The 20309-nt window shown below is 39.5% G+C and overlaps 1 protein-coding gene across 1 annotated transcript in view; it reads right to left on the reverse strand.

The window, feature by feature from the left end:
* Positions 1-6051: 6051 nt before the first annotated feature.
* The window catches only part of TBC1D2 (TBC1 domain family member 2), a 27006-nt gene continuing 12748 nt past the window's right edge, over positions 6052-20309 (reverse strand). The window contains exons 7-14 of the mRNA XM_015813815.1: positions 15018-15404; positions 12711-12821; positions 10873-11057; positions 9116-9589; positions 8790-8910; positions 7535-7720; positions 7196-7317; positions 6052-6415 (exon numbers count right to left, since the gene is read on the reverse strand). Coding sequence (XP_015669301.1) covers positions 6214-6415; positions 7196-7317; positions 7535-7720; positions 8790-8910; positions 9116-9589; positions 10873-11057; positions 12711-12821; positions 15018-15404 — 1788 coding nt within the window. The 3' untranslated portion in view covers positions 6052-6213. The remainder of the gene's footprint in view (positions 6416-7195; positions 7318-7534; positions 7721-8789; positions 8911-9115; positions 9590-10872; positions 11058-12710; positions 12822-15017; positions 15405-20309) is intronic.

A 20309-nucleotide genomic window follows, 5' to 3' on the forward strand; every position in this document is an offset into this window, starting at 1 on the left:
CCCCCCCCCCGCATGGCCTGAGAGGAACAGTGAGGCTCCTCCAGTGGACCATGCCTTGGCACTTGCCCTGGTCTCACCCCCTTCTGCCAGAGATCCTCAGATCTGTCCCACACTTGCCCAGGCCCCCACAGGCACCCTTGACGCGAACGATGTAGAGCTGGCCACACCCACCCAGTAGGCCACACCCACTCCATCCACACCCATCCTGGCCACACCCACCCGGCCCCCTGAGGGCAACCGCAATGCTGATGCGGTCCTCAACGAAATTGAGTTTGACACCCCTGAGCTAGGCCCTTTTTTAAACATGCCGTACAGAGCCCCTTTTCATGAAATGAAGTCCCAGCTGGCTCACAAAAGAAGAACCCAGTTGGTAGTGGCATATAGCATGGCACATACTCACCTACCTATATCCCTCACCTGTGAGCCTGCAGGACATTTCCAAAGCACCTTCTTCATATATGGCCAAGGTGGTGAACCCAACCGAGGCGACTTAGGCAAAGATAACAAAGATCAGCCGGGGGAGGGCAGTGGCAGTCATAAATGTGCATGGGCCTTGATTTTGTTCATATGACAATGGGCATGTTGTGATGGCCAGAACAACAAGGACTAATCTTAAGTCCTTTGTTCAGTGCTGTTGTAATTTGAATGGTCACTGAATGAATGGTCATTAAATGAGAATTATATAAAGTAGTTCTTGAAAGTTAACCCTATGTTTTTCAAACTACACCTGAAAGCAAAGATCAAGTTCACTGGAAATGAAACCTAATTCAGGCTTTTAATGAGCTCTGGAAGTCAGTGCCTTTCTCTACCCTCCTTCCATATATCTCTGGGAATGGTACAAAACACTCATCTTGGCTTAAAAGGGAATTCAAAAAACCATAAGAGTCTTTTAGCTTAATCAATCAAGTCAATGCATTTAAATAACAACACAGCTATTATTGTTGTTACATTTATATACCACTTTTCCTTTTAAGTGGAAATCATGAGGGATTAATCAACAACTGTAGCTTTGTTTTGATGGAATAAAAGCCATTCAGTTTATGAATTAGAAAAGGGGGGGACAAGTACATGTCACTCTAAGGAGCTTGCAAAGAAGCAGGCCAAAATTCATTCAGATCAACAAGATACACATGAAATATAATTTGTTTATTTAAAGCTTTTTTTAAAAAAAAAACACCTTGTTAGTCATAAAGAAATGCAATTACGGAGCTTAGCACAAACGGGAAAAAAGCAACATCAGGAAGATGGGCAGTACCCTTCTCTCCATCTCACAACTCTGAACTGGGCCACAAGCATTATGGAGCCTATCTTTTAAGAATCAATTATCTGCATCAGGTAAAGAGAACACAAAGCAGAGCCAGGGAGCAATTGTTGGAAAGCAGAGGAATAGAACAGAATAGAATAGAGCTGGAAGGGACCTTGGAGGTCTTCTAGTCCAACCCCCTGCTCAAACAGGAGAACCTATCCATCTCAGACAAGTGACTGTCCAGTCTCTTCTTAAAAATCTCCAATGATGGAGCACCCACAATTTCTGAAGGCAAGCTGTTCCACTGGTTACATTGTCCTCACTGTTAGGAAGTTTCTCCTTAATTCCAGGTTGCTTCTCTCTTTGGTCAGTTTCCAACCATTGTTTCTTGTCCTGCCCTCTGGTGCTTTGGAGAATAGTTTGACCCCCTCTTCTTTGTAGCAGCCCCTCAAATACTGGAATACTGCTATCATGTTGCCCGTTTCTTCTTTTCTTTAGACTAGCCAAACCCAAGTCCTGCAGTCGTTCTTCATATGTTTTAGTCTCCAGGCCTTTGACCATTTTAGTTGCTCTTCTCTGAACTTTTTCCAAGATCTTTTTTGTAGTATGGTGACCAAAATTGGTTGCAATATTACAGGTGTGGTCTCACTAGGATTTTATAAAGCAGTACTAATACTCCGTGTGATCTTGATTCTATGCCTCTGTTTATACAACCCAGGATTGTATTAGCTTAGATCTTCCACTAGGACTCCAAGGTCCCTCTCACAGTTGCTGTTTTTGAGCCAGATCTTGCCTAATCTGTACTTAAACCTTTGATTTTTCCTGCCTAAATGTAAAACTTTGCTTTTCGCCACATTAAAACTCATTTTGTTGGATAGGACCCATTGTTCAAGTTTGTCAAGATCTTTTTGGATCCTGAGCTTGTCTTCTGCAGTGTTGTCTATTCCTGCCAGTTTGGTGTCATCTGCAAATTTGATGAGTTCCTCTTCTATTCCCGTCATTAATGAAGACATTGAAGAGTACTGGGCCTAAGACAGAGCCTTGTGGTACCCCACTACTTATTTCTCTCCATGTGGATGTAGTACCATTGAGGACTACTTGCTGAGTACGATTTGTCAGCCTGCTACAGATCCGTCTGATGGTGTTGTCGTTTATCCCACCTTTTTCTAGCTTACTAAGCAGCAGGTTGTGGTCTACTTTGTCAAATGCCTTGCTGAACTCTAAGTATAATATGTCCACAGCATTTCACTGGTCCTCTAATTTGGTGACTTTATCAAAGAATGAAATAAGATTAGTTTGGCATGATTTGTTTTTGACAAACCCGTGCTGGCTACTGGTTATAACTTTGTTTGCTTCTAGTTGTTCGCAGATCTGTTTTTTGATTATCTTTTCCAAGATCTTCCCAGGTATTGATGTTAGACTGATTGGTCTGTAGTTTCCTGGGTCCATTTTTTTAACTTTCTTGAAGATGGGAACCACATAAGCTCTTTTTCAATCCTCAGGTACTTCTCCGGTGCTCCAGGATTTTTGAAAGATATGGTACAATGGTTCTGAGATAACATCTGCCAGCTCCTTCAGAACTCTGGGATGTAATCTGTCGGGTCCCAGTGATTTATATTTGTCAATGTCGGATAGGTGTTCTCTTACCATTTTTTTGCTTATTTTGATTTTTGTTTCTAGTTTGTCTTTTGCAGTAGGTTTTTTTGGTATGTTGGGCTATAATTTCTTTTTGTGTGAGGACTGATCCAAAGAATGAGTTAAGCAGCTCTGCTTTCTTGAGGTCCTTAACATTAGGGACTTCTAGAAAGAAGGAAGCATCATCAGAAGGCTCTGATCTGATTGCTCAGGAACAGTCAATGCCCTTACAAGAGATGACGAAGCAGCATGTATGGCTGGTTACAAGGAACGCACACAACCTGGTTTTAGTAGCATCATCTAGTTTCTGCTTCCATGTTGTTTTCAGATAGTTTTTGTATCACACTGAGCCTGCCATTGAGGCTTTTGGTAATTTTGCTTTGCAGCCACTTTTGGGGTTCTTCTGGTAGTTGTCATCAATAAAATACTATGCACCTATCACTCCAGGTAAGACAAAGTGTTGACCAGACAGGGTAACTTAGGAAGATCAGTTCATTCTACTATCTCTCTTCTGTATCTGATTTAAGCCAACAACAAATGTCTGTCATAAATCTGCAACTGCACTAGTCTTTTCAAGATAATTTGCAGAAGTTTTTGGTCAGTCAACAGATCAGTTGGGCCAGGCAAACTTCAAAAATAAACTGGAAGAAGTGCTTCATGCCTCACAAGAACACAACATCTCTCTGGTCTTTGTTAAAGCAACCCCCTTTTTAAGACTGACGAATGGATGTTGCTGCCTTAAGAGTCACATAGAGTCATTAAAGTAGAAGCGCTTTTACTTACACAAATAGAAGCTTTAAGTTAAATCCCATAGAGGGATTTAAATGGAGCAGACTATGAAGAAATATTATGCCTATGTCCACTGTCCACAGGGATGGGCTTTGCACAGCATGGTATGTGCAATACTCTAAAAATGGACAAGGTTGGGATCAAAGTGAATGAAGCCATTTTATTTTTTATTTAGTTGTAGGGTTTTCTGCCAGTAACTCTGGATGTTTGACTGTGCTGTACAGTTCAATGCAGGCTACTTTCATTAAATTATAATCTAAAAGAAAATTTTTACAAAATGATGTATCGCTGGTATTTAACACCAGATAAGTTATCTAGAATGTATAAAGGTATTTCCAATGAATGTTGGAAATGTAAATATAAAGAAGGGACTTTTTATCATTTATGGTGGACATGTGATAAGGCAAAGAAATATTGGAGTAGAATTCATCTATTAATGCAGAAAATTCTTAAAGTGAACATAAAGATTAAACCAGAAACTTTCCTTCTTGGTCTAATGGAAAGAGAACTAGAAAAAAAATTGGAACTCTGATTTTATATATGGTGATGGCAGCAAAATTGCTCTAAGCACAAAAGTGGAAGGACGCCTCGATTCCTATCATGGATGGTTACAAAAGCTGATGGAATTAGCAGAGATGGCCAAATTGACTGTGCTGATAAAAGAAAAGAACATAAGTACTTTTGTTTCTACTTGGAAACCGCTTCTGGCCTTTGTGCTTGAGGTGGAAAAAAATGATATTATGATTTTGGGTTTTACTGATTAGACTGATTTGCCGATACAGAAATGTCTAGTGCGTGCTACTATAGAAATGTAAAAAGTTGAGATTTGATTTTAATGTCTGATTTTACTGCAACAGAGAGAGTCGGAAGTCAATGCCTTTTGTTTCTTTCCTTCCCCTTCTTCACACCTTTTTTGTTTTCCTTTTTTCTACTGTTGTCCCCTATTATTTGTTTTTGTATTTTCACATTTTATGTTATAAATGAATAAAACTAATTTAAAAAAACCAATACGGGTTACTTTCGAGGCAGATCTCTGAATATATCCCTGAATTTTAAAGACCTATTCAAGTACATTAGAAGCCGCGCCATTGTTAAAGGCATTGAAGAATGTGGTAAGGAAATATCTCTGAAACAATGACCTCCTAAGGGATCATGGGTTGTCTAATAGAATCACAGAATGGTAATTCTGAATGGAACACAAGAATCATCTAATTCAGTGTTCCCTCCTCTCAGCAGCTTTAAGATGTATGGACTTCAACTCCCAGAATTCCCCAACCAACATGAGTTTAGAGTTGCTAAGATTGAGAAAAACTGATCTAGTCCAATCTCTGCAGGAAAGCCAATTGATTAGAAAGCCTATTATAAAACAAAGAATGCAAACAAAAAAAGAAGGGGAAATTTAGTATATGCATAAGAAAAGTGTGGCTCCTAGATTGTGTTAATCCACATTTTGCTTCACCCATGATTCGCTGGAAAAGTCATACTGGAATGAACCAGGGGTAATAGTAAACCATAAATCAGCCCTGCATTTTCAGCCCGTGGGCCATACGTGGCCTGCCAAGCAGCCTTGAAGGTCCACTAGCATTTTTTAAAAGGTCAATAAATTCAATCACCAAAAAGCACCACTGTCATGAAGGATCTCCTGTTGCTTCCTCAAAAGACACACTGCCAAGTGCCTCCAGTATCTCCAGGCTTTAGTGGTGCTGCCAACACCTGCTACCACTCTGCTAGCTGATCAATGAACCAGATATTCCTATGCAGCCTGCAATTATTTTTAATTTATCAGTGTGGTAAATTTGTGCAGACCTGCCATAAATTAGAGTTCACAAACCATAATGGCTGCATTCATAAGGTCTAAGTTCTAATGGGATTCTTATGATTTAAAGTCAGAGTAGCAGAAAATCTCTAGAGGAATACAATCCAGGAATTTTTTTTGTACTACAAAACAAATCCATAAAAGACATAATGAACATAAGACATGATGTACCCTTATTTGCAACAGTGGCGAATATCTGTAGCTCAGATGTAGGATGAGGATGAAGGCTCATTGTCTGAGTTGATGGGTTGGTTTCCGAACGTTTCGTTACCAGGTGAGGTAACATCTTCAGGGGAGTTTAGGGAGTGTCAATGTCAGTGTTTTCTGTTTATAAGGGCTTCACATGTGGGTGTGTCGAGTGAGGGTCTTGTGATGGGTCAGATGTGAGTCTTGTGATGGGTCTTGTGATGGGGAGGCCATCACAAGACCCATCACAAGACCCTCACTCAACACACCCACACCTGAAGCCCTTATAAATAGAAGAACCCGGACATCCCCTAATCTCCGCTGAAGATGCTATCTAGCCTGGTAACGAAACGTTTGGACACCAACCCGTAAGCTTGGAGAACAAACCTTGGCCCTCACACCCTTATTTGCAGTGGACCTACAAACCATCCAGTACATCTGCATTCATTGCACCAGGTGCCAAGTGTTTCTCATAAATAACTGCTGCCTTTGCGTTTCAAACAAAGGCAATGTTTACAACGGACCAGAGAGTAAATGAGAATTAGATCTCTTCTTCCTCCTCGCTCGCGGCTCCATCTAGCGGGCTGGCTGCGTGTTCAGCCTGTTCCTTCATATACTGGGCTTTTAGCTGCTCCAATTCTCTCAGCTCAGCTTCCACTTTTAATCTATGCACTCCACGTCGATTCTGAAGCAGCTTCATGGGAAACGGATTCATACCACTGAAGGCGATGCTCATCAGCTTTCTGGAAGAGGAGAATACATGAGCCAAACAAGAAATAGATAAATAGTAACTCTGCCTGAACATACATTTGGGAGAGAAATATCCTTCTTCAAAATATAGCAGTTTTGCAAAGAGCCGATCCAAAGCTCAACATGTTTGTGATGTTCTGTAAAAGGCCTTTCTTAGATCATATTAATTCAGATTTCCTGGGAAGCTTTTTTTGTATGCAGTTAATTGAAGCTTTATATTAGACAAAAGGACCTGCAACAAACTACGATGATGATGGGTAATGACACTATCTCTTAAATGCTATCATTATGTGCTTATGATGTAAGTATGCACAATGCGATATTTGTGAGATGCCATCATATCATCATCATTATTAATCCCCCTTTGCCACACCCTCAGAGACACCCATGATATTAGATTTGGTGGTCAATCAAATTAGGAAAACACAGAGACAAAGATTTAGAAATCAGTAATACCAAAACTCAAAACCCATTAGTAAGTATATTGAAATGAGAAGGAAAAGGGACATTAACAAAGTCTATTTATTCGATTGGTGCTCTAGCATCCTTTTCACATCATACAAGTAGAAGCCCTTCCTTGGAGTTAATGAGTTTGCCATCTGACCATTATGTTATTTCACGATTGGGCAACAACATGAGGAACTAGGTCTGGCGTGACTTAATAAAGGAATAGAGACTTGTTTCAGTCCAGATGTCAGCCTCAACAATACGTTAAACTACGTGATCTGTCTTGGTTCTCCTGCATTGCCTTTGGCTTCTGAGAACATTCTTACCTGCCATCACAGATAGTTTTGGTGAAAAAACGAAGATATTGATAGAATTCCAGATTGTCTCGAATCTTCAATATTGCTTCTTCATTATATTTAAAAATTGCGAGTGCATAACGGAATATCACCTGGGGCAAAAAGAAACTTGGTTGACTTTCATGTAGTATATTAGTGGAGGGAAATAGTCACACCTGAATAATTTACACGGATGTAAAAACTTACACAGGATAGTAAGGATTCAATAAACATGTTAGGTATCCTGAAGACTGATCTAAATTGGTCCAGCTGCTGGGGAATAGACGCGGACACTTAACCAACTTGGTGGATGAGTGTTAATGTTCTTACCTTGGCACCTTCGTAGAGGAAAGCATCCCAAACTCTGAGGAGAATATCGCTGACAAGACTATCAACAAAAACAACCAGGAACCAGTTGAAGGTCACTAAGGACAGGTCAATTTGAAGTTGATTCAAGTGTGCTGTCAGCCTGGGAAGCTTCTCTGCTAAGATGTCTTTGAAAACTCTTTGATCTACCTGGATTTGGCAAAATATCAATAGTGATAAACACTTATGTTAGAAAGGCTATTCTTCATTTCTATTGTCTCACGGCTGATCATTCTTATACAGAGGAAGATCTCTATGGGAAAATGAGATCTATTAGATACTCCTGTCTGGAACCATTTAAAAAAATGTTTAAATATTCTTTCCATCACTTTGAAACAAACATACAGTCTTACACTGTAGTTATTCCAATAAGATCAGCTATAGTGTATATGAATACAGTGTACAATATAGTGTATATACTGTATATGGCTCAAAAATCATAACTGTGAGAAGAATCTAGGAGTCTTAGTGGACAATCACTTAGATATGAGCCAGCAATGTGCAGCCGCTGCCAAAAAAGCTAATACAATCCTTGGCTGTATAAGGAGAGGGACAGAGTCAACATCACGGAAAGTATCAGCACCACTTTATAACACCTTAGTAAGACCATATCTTGAATACTGCATCCAGTTTTGGTCACCACATTATAAAAAAAGACTTTGGAAATTGTGCAGAGAACAGCAACAAAGATGATTAGGGGATTGGAGACTAAAACATTTAAAGAACAGTTGCAGGAATTGGATATGGCTAGTCTAGAGAAAAGAAGTGACATGATAGCAGTGTTTCAATATTTGAGGGTCTGCCACAAAGAAGAGGGGATCAACCTATTTTTCAAAGCACCAAAAGGCAAGGCAAGAAACAATGGATGGAAACTAATCAAGGAGAGAAGCAACCTGGAACTAAGGAGAAATTTCCCAACAGTGAGAACAATCAACCAGTGGAACGGTTTGCCTTCAGAAGTTGTGGGTGCTCCATTACTGGAGGCTTTAAGAAGAGACTGGACAGCCACTTGTCTGAACTAGTATAGGGTCTCCTGCTTGAGCAGGGGGTTGGACTAGAAGACCTCCAAGGTCCCTTCCAACTCTGTTACTCTGCATTCTGTAGATCCTTCCAATATGTTCTGCCATAATATAAGCAATTCTCAAAATTACTTATTTCTCACAGTATAAAATTCTGTAATTATCCTGTTCCTCAGCACAGAAGAAAGCGTCAGACTTACTTGCGAGCCGATTAATGTGTTGCTGTAGTAATCTTGAGGCATTAAATTGTTTGTGATATGAACTAAACACCAGAAAGCTTCTTCTTCCTCTTCTAGGACCAGCAAGGCAATGGCAGCCAGTCTGCGATGAGTAAGACACCATTATAACTAAAGCAGGTAAACATACTACACGTTAGACCTGTGACACTTCAGATGGTCACAGATCTGAATTTTCAATGTTGGAAATAACAACAAAAAGAACAACAAAAAACCCTGAAAACCCAGAGGAGTCTTTTTAAAAAGTTGGCTACATTTGAAATGAAGAAGTAACAAATGTAAGCAGGCACCTGTTCAATCCTTGACAATAGCCGATGGTTGGATTTTGCCAGGAGAATGCAAGTAAAACTCTTCTAAGTTTGGGAATAAACTGGGAAGCCGGTGACATAAAATGTTTATTGTTGGGCAGCGTGCGATGCAGATCCAGTTCAATTTGCTGGGAAGCTGGGTGCTCAGCATTTTCACACTTCTTGAGTAAATTGTGGTAATGACCAGCGGAGCGTATTTGCTTTAACTGATGGCTGATAATCCATCTCCATACCCTCTGGCGATGCACTATTGGGACACCACAGCGCAATAAGCTTTTTAGCTCTGAAGAGGGAGTCAGTTCTCCAAAGTTATTCCATCGCTCAGAGAGAGGTTTCTCTGTGGTCTCCTTGTTCAGATTGGTGTATTTGATCTCCAGGGCCTGGATTTTGGCCAAGAGCTTCCGGTCTGCAGCTTCGTATTCAGGAACTGTCATAAACCCGTAATCATCATATTGGCTAAACAGTGGAAAGAACAGAATTAGGGAAATACCAAATTATTAGGCCACACTGGTGGTGAAAATGTGAATTGTCTTTAAACATCTTGTACAAACATTGCAATAATGTTAAAAAAAATGGAGGCATCTTTTGGAGATCCTGAAGAAAGCGCATGATCATGTGCACTTCAATCAAAATTAGTCCTTATAGATCAGTGATGGCGAACCTTTTAGAGACTGAGTGCCCAAACTGCAACCCAAAACCCACTTATACATTGTCGAGTGCCGGGTGGGTGTGGCCCATTGGATGGGCGTGGCCCATTGGGTGGGTGTGGCTGCAGTGGTAAGGGCAGACTGGATGGGACTAAAAAGTTAAATCAATCAATTCCAACTTTGCAAGATTTTTTTTCCCGCGAGAAGTTGAAATTGATTGAACCTTTTTTTTTTTGCACATGGCGGCGGAGGCCTAAAGCTAAAAGGTTTTATAAAACCCAGCTGAAGGCCTAGGACTGGGGTGACGGCGCACGTGCCCACAGAGAGGGCTCTGAGTGCCGCCTCTGGCACCCGTGCCATAGGTTCGCCACCACTGTTATAGATTAATGATCTACTTTTTTTTTTAGCTTTTACAATAACACACTTGGACCAAAAAAAACCTCTGAAAAAATAAGGCAAGTAAAGTGATCTACATTTATCTGCTGTTTGAATACACAAATGAAGACCAGCAACTAAAGCTATGTTATCTTATCTCAACTTAATCTACGTTATTGCAAAAGTAGCATAAGGACATGTAGCATTATCAGTTGGCCTTCAGTTGAAAGAATGAATCTGAAATCCTTGCTTCCAGCTACAGTGAGCCTGGTGCAAATGCAACCATCCTATTTGCAGACTTTCATTCCTTTCGTTAGAATGCTGAAGTAGCATTGTGGCATTGCACTGGAAGCTCCACCCATTTTGGTGTGTGTATGTGTGTGTGTGTGTGTGTGCAATATTACAACACAGGTATTGTAGAACAGGGGTCCCCAACCCCCAGTCCATGGACCAGTACCGGGCCACGGCATGCCAGCAACTGGTCCGCACAAACAAGCAAAGCTCCATCTGCCGTATGCAGGTAGCACACAAAATCAATCCCCTCCGGTCCGTGGAAAAACCTCTCTCCATGGAACCGGTCCCTGGTGCCCAAAAGGTTGGGGACCTCTGCTGGAGAAAACCCATCTATCTTGCTCCCCCCCCCCCACTGAAGATATCACTGATCCACTCCATAGGCATGCCACGCCTCTTTCACGAACAGTCCTATTAGTAATTTACTTGACTGGGCTTAGCTGAACAGGAATCAGGGTGTCTTCCTTCATATCCCATTGCAGGGCCTCTTCAATGAGTCCCGTCACCAAGGCCATGTGTTCCTGAGCCAAATCCGGCAGTCCCTGCAGGGTCCTTAGAAACATCAGGTACTTGCTTTCAATCTGGCAATTGTGGGCTTGCAGTTGAGCACACTGCCGTAAGAAGAGAAAAAAAGGTTGTCAAAACAGAGGCTTGTTATATCTGCCTCTTGGATTCATTCTGAATGTATTCTGATTTTTAAGTTCTTTTTTTTTTAAAGAATAGAGCAACCGTCTACAGATTAAAGTATGGAGTATTGAAATCAACTGTTTTGAGGCAGGAATCTGATCTTGTTAGTATAAATTCATGTGTTCTGTCGTTCATTTGACCTGTGTATCATATGTAAAGGTAAAGGATTCCCCTGCCCAATCGAGTCTGACTCTAGGGCACGGTGCTCATCTCCGTTTCCTAACTCGGGGGGAGGGGAAGTTTGGGGACCGTTGTTTTAAGACACTCTGGGATGAATAAATGAAAGGTATTGCAAAGACCTCTAAAGAACAATGAAACTTTCTGTTGCACTGACACAAACACACTGCTATTTTTGGAACACTTTGTCTGCTGTGGGAATTCTATCAATAAAGGCTGGTGCCAGTCGGCTTTAGTATTGGTGAAAAAAATTCTGCTCTTACCATAACTGTCCAAAAAGTAACAATTGCAGTGTGTTACTTTTCTTCATTTGACAATCAGCCATTGAACTGGTAGCACCATTGGGTTAAATTAAGGCTTCTCTCTTTTCCACTGACCATCTCATCCACTAATCATCAAGATTGCTTTTAACTGCGCGGACTCATTTTGGAGATGATGCTAGGGGCCTATTTAGATGATAATTCAGAGTATTACTGAGTAGGAAGGGACCTTATAAGTAATCAAGTCCACCCCCTGCTCAGTGAAGGCTCCTTGGTCAGAGTATCTCAGATGACCATCCAACCTCTATTTGAAGATGATAGCTCATACCATCAGTTTATGAGGCTAGGCATTTGATATGTGGATTTAATATTTATGCTTTAATCACAGAATTAGGTGGGAAAACAGGCATTAGCATATATACAAGGGTGGGTTTCTTACCATCATGAAATTCCTATACTCAATTATCTATTTAATGTCAATTGGGTTGTGCTTTTCAAGCTAAGTTTGGCTCATCTCAGGATTGCAATTTTTGTAAATTAAAAAACAGAAAAAGACCGAATTCATTGTTCTTTACAACTTGATGGGTTTCCAGTTCACCTAGTTGTTAATATGATTATTTTTTTTCCAAAAGTTATGCTCTTTTTGAACACATCTGTCCCAAATATATGTTTTGTGCTTATTTGTGAATAAAAAGTGATGGATTTTTAGCAGACTCCACCATTTATTGTTGACTGAAATCACTTGGATTAACTGTAGCAGCAATTTGAGGGCAGGTTTATTTTGTCTATCCACATCTAGGGAATCCTGAAATGTTGCAATCACACTGAACCAATCTAAACATAGATGCGTTTATGCATAAGATTTTTTTTCCATGTATCTGAATTCACATGTGAAAATTGAATCCACAGCTGGCCCAAGAACACAAAATTGGGGTGAAGCCAATCATGTGGCCCTCCTCAAACTGCATCATGTGAACAGCCACATGCCAGTGACATGAGAAATGAGCAAATAAAAAGAGTTCCCAAAGTTCCCTGTGTTTGACAGACAAGTAGAAAACTTCCTATGTATTTGAAAATCAGATTTAAAATGTAAGAAGAAAACCAAAGCACCAATGTGGGTCAAATAGCCTTGCTTCTTACCTTCATCAGAAGGTTTTTTTCTCTCTGTGCCACTGTGCTCCATATTTTGCTAACCTGGTGGACTTCAGAGTTCAAAAATTGGTTCTGAGTCTTATATGCCTCAAGATCATCCTGAGAAAAAGACACGAAAAGGCATGTAAAGTAACCTTCACCCTAAAAGACTCATGCAATTAGGTATAGATTGATGGGCCCTGGGATCTTGACAAGGAAGGAAGGAAGGAAGGAAGGAAGGAAGGAAGGAAGGAAGGAAAGAAAGAAAGAAAGAAAGAAAGAAAGAAAGAAAGAAAGAAAGAAAGAAAGAAAGAAAGAAAGAAAGAAAGAAAGAAAGAAAGAAAGAAAGAAAGAAAGATTGGGCTCTTTTTATTTCTTTATAGTGACCCTTCTCTGGTTTTTCAAATTGATCAAAATATTGTGGCCTAAAATGTAACATAAGCCTTCACTCTTCTAATGTCTATGTAGACTTTGACAAATGTTACAGCCACACAGTTACATAGAACAATTACTTACAATATTAATGTGGATTAGGCAATGGGAACTAAGCCCCATACAACTGAGGACTCATGTCGTATTGTTTAAAGCCTTCTCTGGCTTAGGACCAATCAAAGAAGAACAGTCCATTCCCACATTCTCAAGATCATCAACAAGAAACCTTTTATGTGTACTGCTGCAGATATGCTAGACATCTATATTCTCTCTATTAATTATTTTAACTTTTTAATCATCTTAATGATGCTTTAAAGTGTTTTTTTTACTTTTCCTACCTTAATTCCTAGATTTTTAAGCTTCTGATCTGTCATGGGAATGGGTGGCATAAAAATTTCTGAACAAATAAAGTCTGGGAAGCGGCAAAACCTCTTCAGAAATCATCTAGCAGCCAGTTCAGGGTTTAGAATACATCTTAACATGATTGACAGTAGGACTGGTTCCATTCAAGGGAGAAACAAATTCTCATGAAATGGTAAATATGTCTATAAACTGCAAGAGCTCAGACTACAGGAGGGGTTCTTCATGAAGGGAGCTGGACATTTTATACAAAAAAAAAAAAAACCCCTCCAAAGGCTACAACTTTTCTTCCTGATGTAGCATTCTTTGTGTAGAGATCATTTTTCAAATAGAAGGGTATTTTGCATGTGACTCTCCATTAGTGATTTACAGTAATTAACCCTAGAGGTTTTATCAGTTCATTCAAAATGCTGCCTAAGACTTATTTCCAGAGGCTATGATACAGATAGTCTTTGCTTACCGACTGCAATAGGGACTGGCAACTCCATCACTAAATGAAGCAGTGAGATCGTTAAGCACAATGTCACCTGACCACATTGACTTACAACATCAATTCTATTAGTTTCAACTGCTGCCATTAGGCAATGCACTGCCCATGTTAACAAACACATAAAAGTTAAATTTGCATGAAGCACATAATGGGGGCAAATTGTAGGCTTATCCTAGCTGTGCCGCCTGCCTGAATCTTACAAAGATCATTGTCCCCTTTTTAATTACATGGATTATTTTGTGTAAAAAACTATGCATAAGGTATCCTAATTTACACAGATTTATTCTAGGTTTTTCATTTATAGGGAAAAGCCAAGAACTACAATAGCATTAGGTTTTTATTGTCAGGCAGGGAAATCTTAATTGAACTGCATCTCTGGCTTCCCAAAATTAGGCATGTATGATCCATCCATTTTAAACATGTTTTCTCTATTGTAATTGCTGCAAACTTGTAAACTAAATATGAGTCAATAGTTTTTAGGAGAGTGAATTTGTTGCCCAATCCTGTTCTATTTTTAGAAGTTTCTATATATATACCAGGGGTGTTAAACTGCTGGCCCGCAGGCCGGTTTCATCATACCGAAACTACGCACATCCCATTGCCGGCAACGCAAAAAGAGTCACGATATGTGATGACACTTCACGTGACATGGTGAGTTTGACACCCATGCTATATACTATATATTATACACTATATGCTATATACTACATATTACATACTACATACTATGGGATGGTATATAATACACACACATATATATACTATATTTCACGTGACGTGGTGAGTTTGACACCCATGCTATATACTATATATTATACACTATATGCTATATACTACATATTACATACTACATACTATGGGATGGTATATAATACACACACATATATATATACTATATATATATATAGTAAGTGCAATGCACAAGCATCTCATTGGCAAACACTGTGAAACTGTGAAAGGCTATATAGCCAAAACACAACAATATTGTACTGCTTATACTATTTGAGCCTAGTTGTGAATTCCTCTCAGAGTACCTTCAGGTGTTCGATCTTTTCCTGTTGCTTGTACAAGGTCTCAGTCATGATGCTGTCTGCCTCAGTAACAGAGTCAGACATCTCTCTAGTGAGCTGGTCTGTCAGCTTGAGGATGACTTGTTGCTTGGCTTCGTTTTTGTCCATCAAGAGCTGCACATGTTCTCTCAGCTCCTTGATGTGCTCCTCCTTCAAAGCAGCCTCCTGCTCCAGGTCTTTCTTTTCCATCTCTAGCACTTGGACCTGTTTACTTAGCTCAGCAATCTGCCTCACTTTGTGGCGCACTAATTCCAGCCTGTCTTTTTCCGTAGCTGTGACCAGATACCTGCAGGACTCTCGTTTCTCTTTCTGAGCTGCCTCCAGAGCTTTGTGAAGAAGTTTGACCAGTTCCTGTAAGAGGAAAAAAATATATATGAAAAGACAAATCTATCTATGACTACTAAACTGGGTAGGACCCATGGAAGTAGTCCACCACTATATACTAGAAGCCCAAGAGCAACAATGGGAAAGAAAAGATCTCCTGATTTTCCATTTAGGGCTTTTTAGGTGCATCTGATGGGCCACTGTATGAGACAGAAGACTTGCTAGTTAAGCTTAGGCCAAATTCAGCAGCTCTGTTTTTATGTTCTCTTTCTCTCATGAAAACATATTACTTTGTAGTTCAACCCCAACAAAATATCTCTTTAAATACAGAAAGAACATACATATAAAAGACATAGGTCAAGATCTCCACACTTGTGGAGCTAGCAGCACATCTGGAATTTTGGCAGTATGTTTTAAGCACTCCAAAGAAAAAGGCTAAAATGAAAATGGCTGAAGTGATAGGCACAGACAATAATAAATCATTTAATCGGAAACTGATTAACAATTCTTTCCCAGCAGCTTCTCTGCCTACCACAACACCCTCTTTTATCTTTGTTTGTTTTTTTCCCTGGGCAATTGGGTAGATTGTCCAGTAAAGCACCAAAGCAAAGCAAAGCACTAAGTCCGCAGGTTCTAACATTTTGTTTTCTAAAATGCTTCTGGGTCAATTTGGAGCCTGTATCACAGACACTGCTGGAAATAAATGACATTTGCAGAATGCTACCTTTTTTCCCCTTTAATTAAAAGAATATTTTTTTAAAAAAAAATCAACATGTAACAGGTAGTCTTTTGGATGCCAATCAAAATACACTTAAAGATCATGTGTGGACCGAGAGATAGATGGATACAGTTCATAGCTCTCCTGCAGATCTTCTTCTAAAGTGAGAGGAGAAAAAATCATGGTAGCAGATTTGTTTTCCAAGGAAAATGGCCCAATTAAAAAAAAAACCCCATTCCCTCCTTTTAAGACCATAAACAAACTGACATAAAATAGCAGAGTAGCTTATGTGCTGTGCTGTGACAAGAAGATATTGGCAAGATCTCCACAGGATTTTGAGCATAATCCAGCCACAGCCATCACTGGGATGATGTAATGCCTTTCCTCATTGTTATTATTTTGTCACAACAATGACTGGATGATTCTAAAAGACACTGTAAATATCTAGTGGCCATAGACCTACCTCAAACAATTTTAGGATTTTGGATTACAACATCAAGAGATCTGACACGGTTACTATAGGTCATCATAACACAGACTGAACTTCTCTGTTTCCTTGAATCATCTCAAGATAATACAGCTGATTCATAAATTCCCTGTAGCCATTGGGCTTGTGATGTTCATATGATCTATCCCAGAGAGCCACTTTGAAGTGACTTGCTGTTACATTAAATAACAACTCTTAGGAAAACTAGCACAAATGTTGGGAATGTCCCGTTTGTTATACAGTACAAGCAGCTCTTAGTACAATTGTCTGAAAACAACATTGTATTTTCAGTCCAGTCCACTTTTTTTTGAGAAAAGGCGGGGGAGGAGTGGGGGAAATTGAAAACGTCACAATTATTGGAGGGTGCACAGAATTCAGGGGCAGAGCACTTGTATAGTTGCAAGACCCTCTCCCTCCTCAAATCAATTCCTGTCATCTTTCATTTATTTATTTATTTATTTATTTATTTATTTATTTATTTATTTATTTATTTATCATCTCAAGTAGTAGGAATAAAGCACACATGCACACACATTTGCCTAACCTTCTGGAGAGCCATGGGTTAGATGGCTGCAAAGTTTCTTCCAGTTTAACATAGCATTCAGAATTGTTCAGCGTGCAGCACAGAAACATCATACACAGGTCCAAATCAAATATTTCTGTTTCTGGAAAGGATCTATATTTCTTTCATATAAGGATGACCCAAATTTTCATTCCACTGAAAAGTACAAATGACAATAAGCTGTACTGAATTTCCAAGGACAGATTAGGGGGATATTGAAAAGATTCTGAGAGCTGGTATTATGCTAGAATTTAGCACCCAAAAATGGAATCTCTTGTATTTTTCTGAAAGGATGATGAAGTTCCCACTTCCCCAAAACTTTATGACGTGAGGTCTTCTTTGTTCCCTACAAATACATGTTCCTGAAAGCAAGGGAATATTTCCTTAGAGGTAGAGAAACCATGTGGACAAACATCTGCCATCTAGACCCATCTCCATGATTAGAGGACTGGAGGCTAAAACATACGAAGAAGGTTGCAAGAACTGGGCCTAGTTAGTCTAGTGAAGAGAAGGACCAGGGATGATATGATAGCAGTGTTCCAATATTTGAGGGGCTGTCATAGAGAAGTGGGGGACAACCTATTTTCCAAAGTACCCAAAAGCCAGACAAGAAACAATGGGTGGAAACAGATTAAGGGGAGAATCAACCTAGAAATACAGTGAGAACAATCAACCAGTGGAACAGCTTGCTTTCAGAAGTTGTGGGTGCTCCATCACTGAGGGATTTAAGAAGAGACGGGACAGCCACTTATCAGAAATGGTATAGGGTCTCCTGCTTGAGCAGGGAGTTGGACTAGATGACCAACAAGGTCCCTTCCAATTCTGTTATTCTGCATTCTATTCTGTAGCAACCCACAGATTGTCCAAGGACATTCCAGTGATCTCGTTGATCCCTTCTATTTGACTTATTCATTCTCAACCCCTTAGCCATTGCAAACCATTGTCATCTTTTTCCTGCCAATTATTTATTCACATCAATGCCTAGGGCAGTGTTTCTCAATCTTGGCAGCTTGAAGATGTGTGGACTTTGATTCCTACAATTTCCCAGTATGGCCTAGAGTATATGAATTCCTACTTGCTAATAATTTCTTCACATTGTGCTTTATTTATATCATGAATAAAGGCAAATATACATGTCCCAGGATAATTTTGCAGGACCCAATCTGAGTCCTTTTGGTTTTGTGCTAGAAGTTCATCCTCAGGGAACTTCTCTTTAGCAGAATGTGTGCTTTGGGCTATTCTATGTGTAATATTTATGTGGTTCCTGGTTGCGTGTGGGTTTTTTTAGTTGTTGATTGGGGTGCTTGGGATTTATTTATATCAGAATTGGGATACTGGATCTTCTTTCATCCATGGAACTCCTACTAGCCATCTCCAAATATGTAACTAAATGAATTTTTTCCCTCTCATTCTACAGTATTAAATATCCAGCTTTCATAGTTGTACATTATTGGGTGAAAAATGCTTTAACTATTCTGATGGATTTGGCCATTTCAATATGCTTTGTTTTCATGATCTTGAATGTCACTGCCCTCATTGTTATGAGCAATTATTAAAATAAATTGTTTACCACTTTATTGCTTCAAGATAAATGGTGAAGTCTCACTGCTTGACATTACCTTTGTCTCCTTAATGTTTAATACTGTATTAACCTGGGTTTGTCATTCCAATGTTACTTTCATCATGGGTTCTTTTAAATCCTTACTTTCAGTTAACAGAGATTATTTGCAAACAGTAAGAACTTGATTTTTATGGGTGCAATGCAGTGGATTTTGAATGTAACAAAAGGAAATGTGATTAAGATTTCAGCTACAAAATCTGTTTTTTTCCGAAACAGTACTGATGACTAAGACCATTTATATAATTTGCCTAATTACCTACTTGACATTATTACATCATTTGTTTTCTATCATTTGTATCAATTTATGTATAACTAGACAAAAGATGTAATCGCACGCACTGTGTAATTATGTCAAAAGTGTACTGTAATTGCACAAATGACGCAAATTACTTTGGTTATTTGTACATGTTTTCATTGTCCAAGCCACTGCTCAAGCAGGAGACCCTATATCATTTCAGACAAGAGGTTGTCCAATCTCTTCTTAAAAACCTCCAATGATGGAGCACCCACAACTTCTGGAGGAAAGTCGTTCCACTGATTAATTGTTCCAACTGTCAGGAAATTTCTCCTTATTTTATTTGATTAGTTTCCATCCATTGCTTCTTGTTCTGTCTTCAGGTGCTTTCAAGAATAGGCTGACCCCCTCTTCTTTGTGGCAGCCCCTTAAATATTGGAACACTGCTATCATCATCCCTAGTCCTTCTTTTCACTAGACTAAACATACCCAATTCCTACAACCATTCTTCATATGTTTTAGCCTCCAGTCCCCTAATCCAGGGCTTTTCAACCTTTTCACCCATTGTACCACTTTTAGGATATGGCAATATTCGAGTACCACCTAGCAATGTGTCAAAAACTTGATGACCCCCAAAAAAAGGAAAAAAGTGATAAAGTACAGGTAGTCCTCGACTTACAACAGTTCACTTAGTGACTGTTCGAAGTTACAATGGCACTGAAAAAAGTGCCCCCAAGGCACAGCCGAGCAAGACACCTGCCTGCCCACCTGGCAGCGCTCTCATTCCCCTCCCCCATTACTTTTCTAGGATGCTCACGTACCACCTGCCAGGTGCCAATGTACCACAGGTGGTACCCGTACCACTGGTTGAAAAGCCCTGCCCTAATCATCTTTGTTGCTGTTCTCTGCACTCTTTCTAGTTCTGAAGTTCTTTCTACTTTTTGAAGTTCTAAGCATATGTGCTTAGGAATCAGTAGCAGTAATAGCGGTAATTTTATTTTATTGCAGAATTAGCCAATGTACATTTTCTTCTATTTGCAGCCTCTTCCAAGATTATGTTATGAGGGAATTAGCAAATCTAATGGATAAAGCAGGACAGCTGAGCTATGGATAGGGTTTTTGACATGTTTATAGCTATTTTATCTCTCTGACCTTTCTCTTTTGAGGGGTTAACGTAAATTTAAAATTGCCTTCATTTTTGAATAATGCATTAATCATATGTTGGTAAAATATATGTCTGTGTGGATAGATTATATTGAGAAGAAATATGGAACTAAAAAGTTTCATAAAAAGTTCCATGATCTCTGGA

This window comes from Protobothrops mucrosquamatus, unplaced genomic scaffold (genome assembly GCF_001527695.2).
Source record: "Protobothrops mucrosquamatus isolate PMUCROS unplaced genomic scaffold, P.Mucros_1.0 scaffold198, whole genome shotgun sequence".
Classification (NCBI taxonomy): Eukaryota; Metazoa; Chordata; class Lepidosauria; order Squamata; family Viperidae; genus Protobothrops; species Protobothrops mucrosquamatus.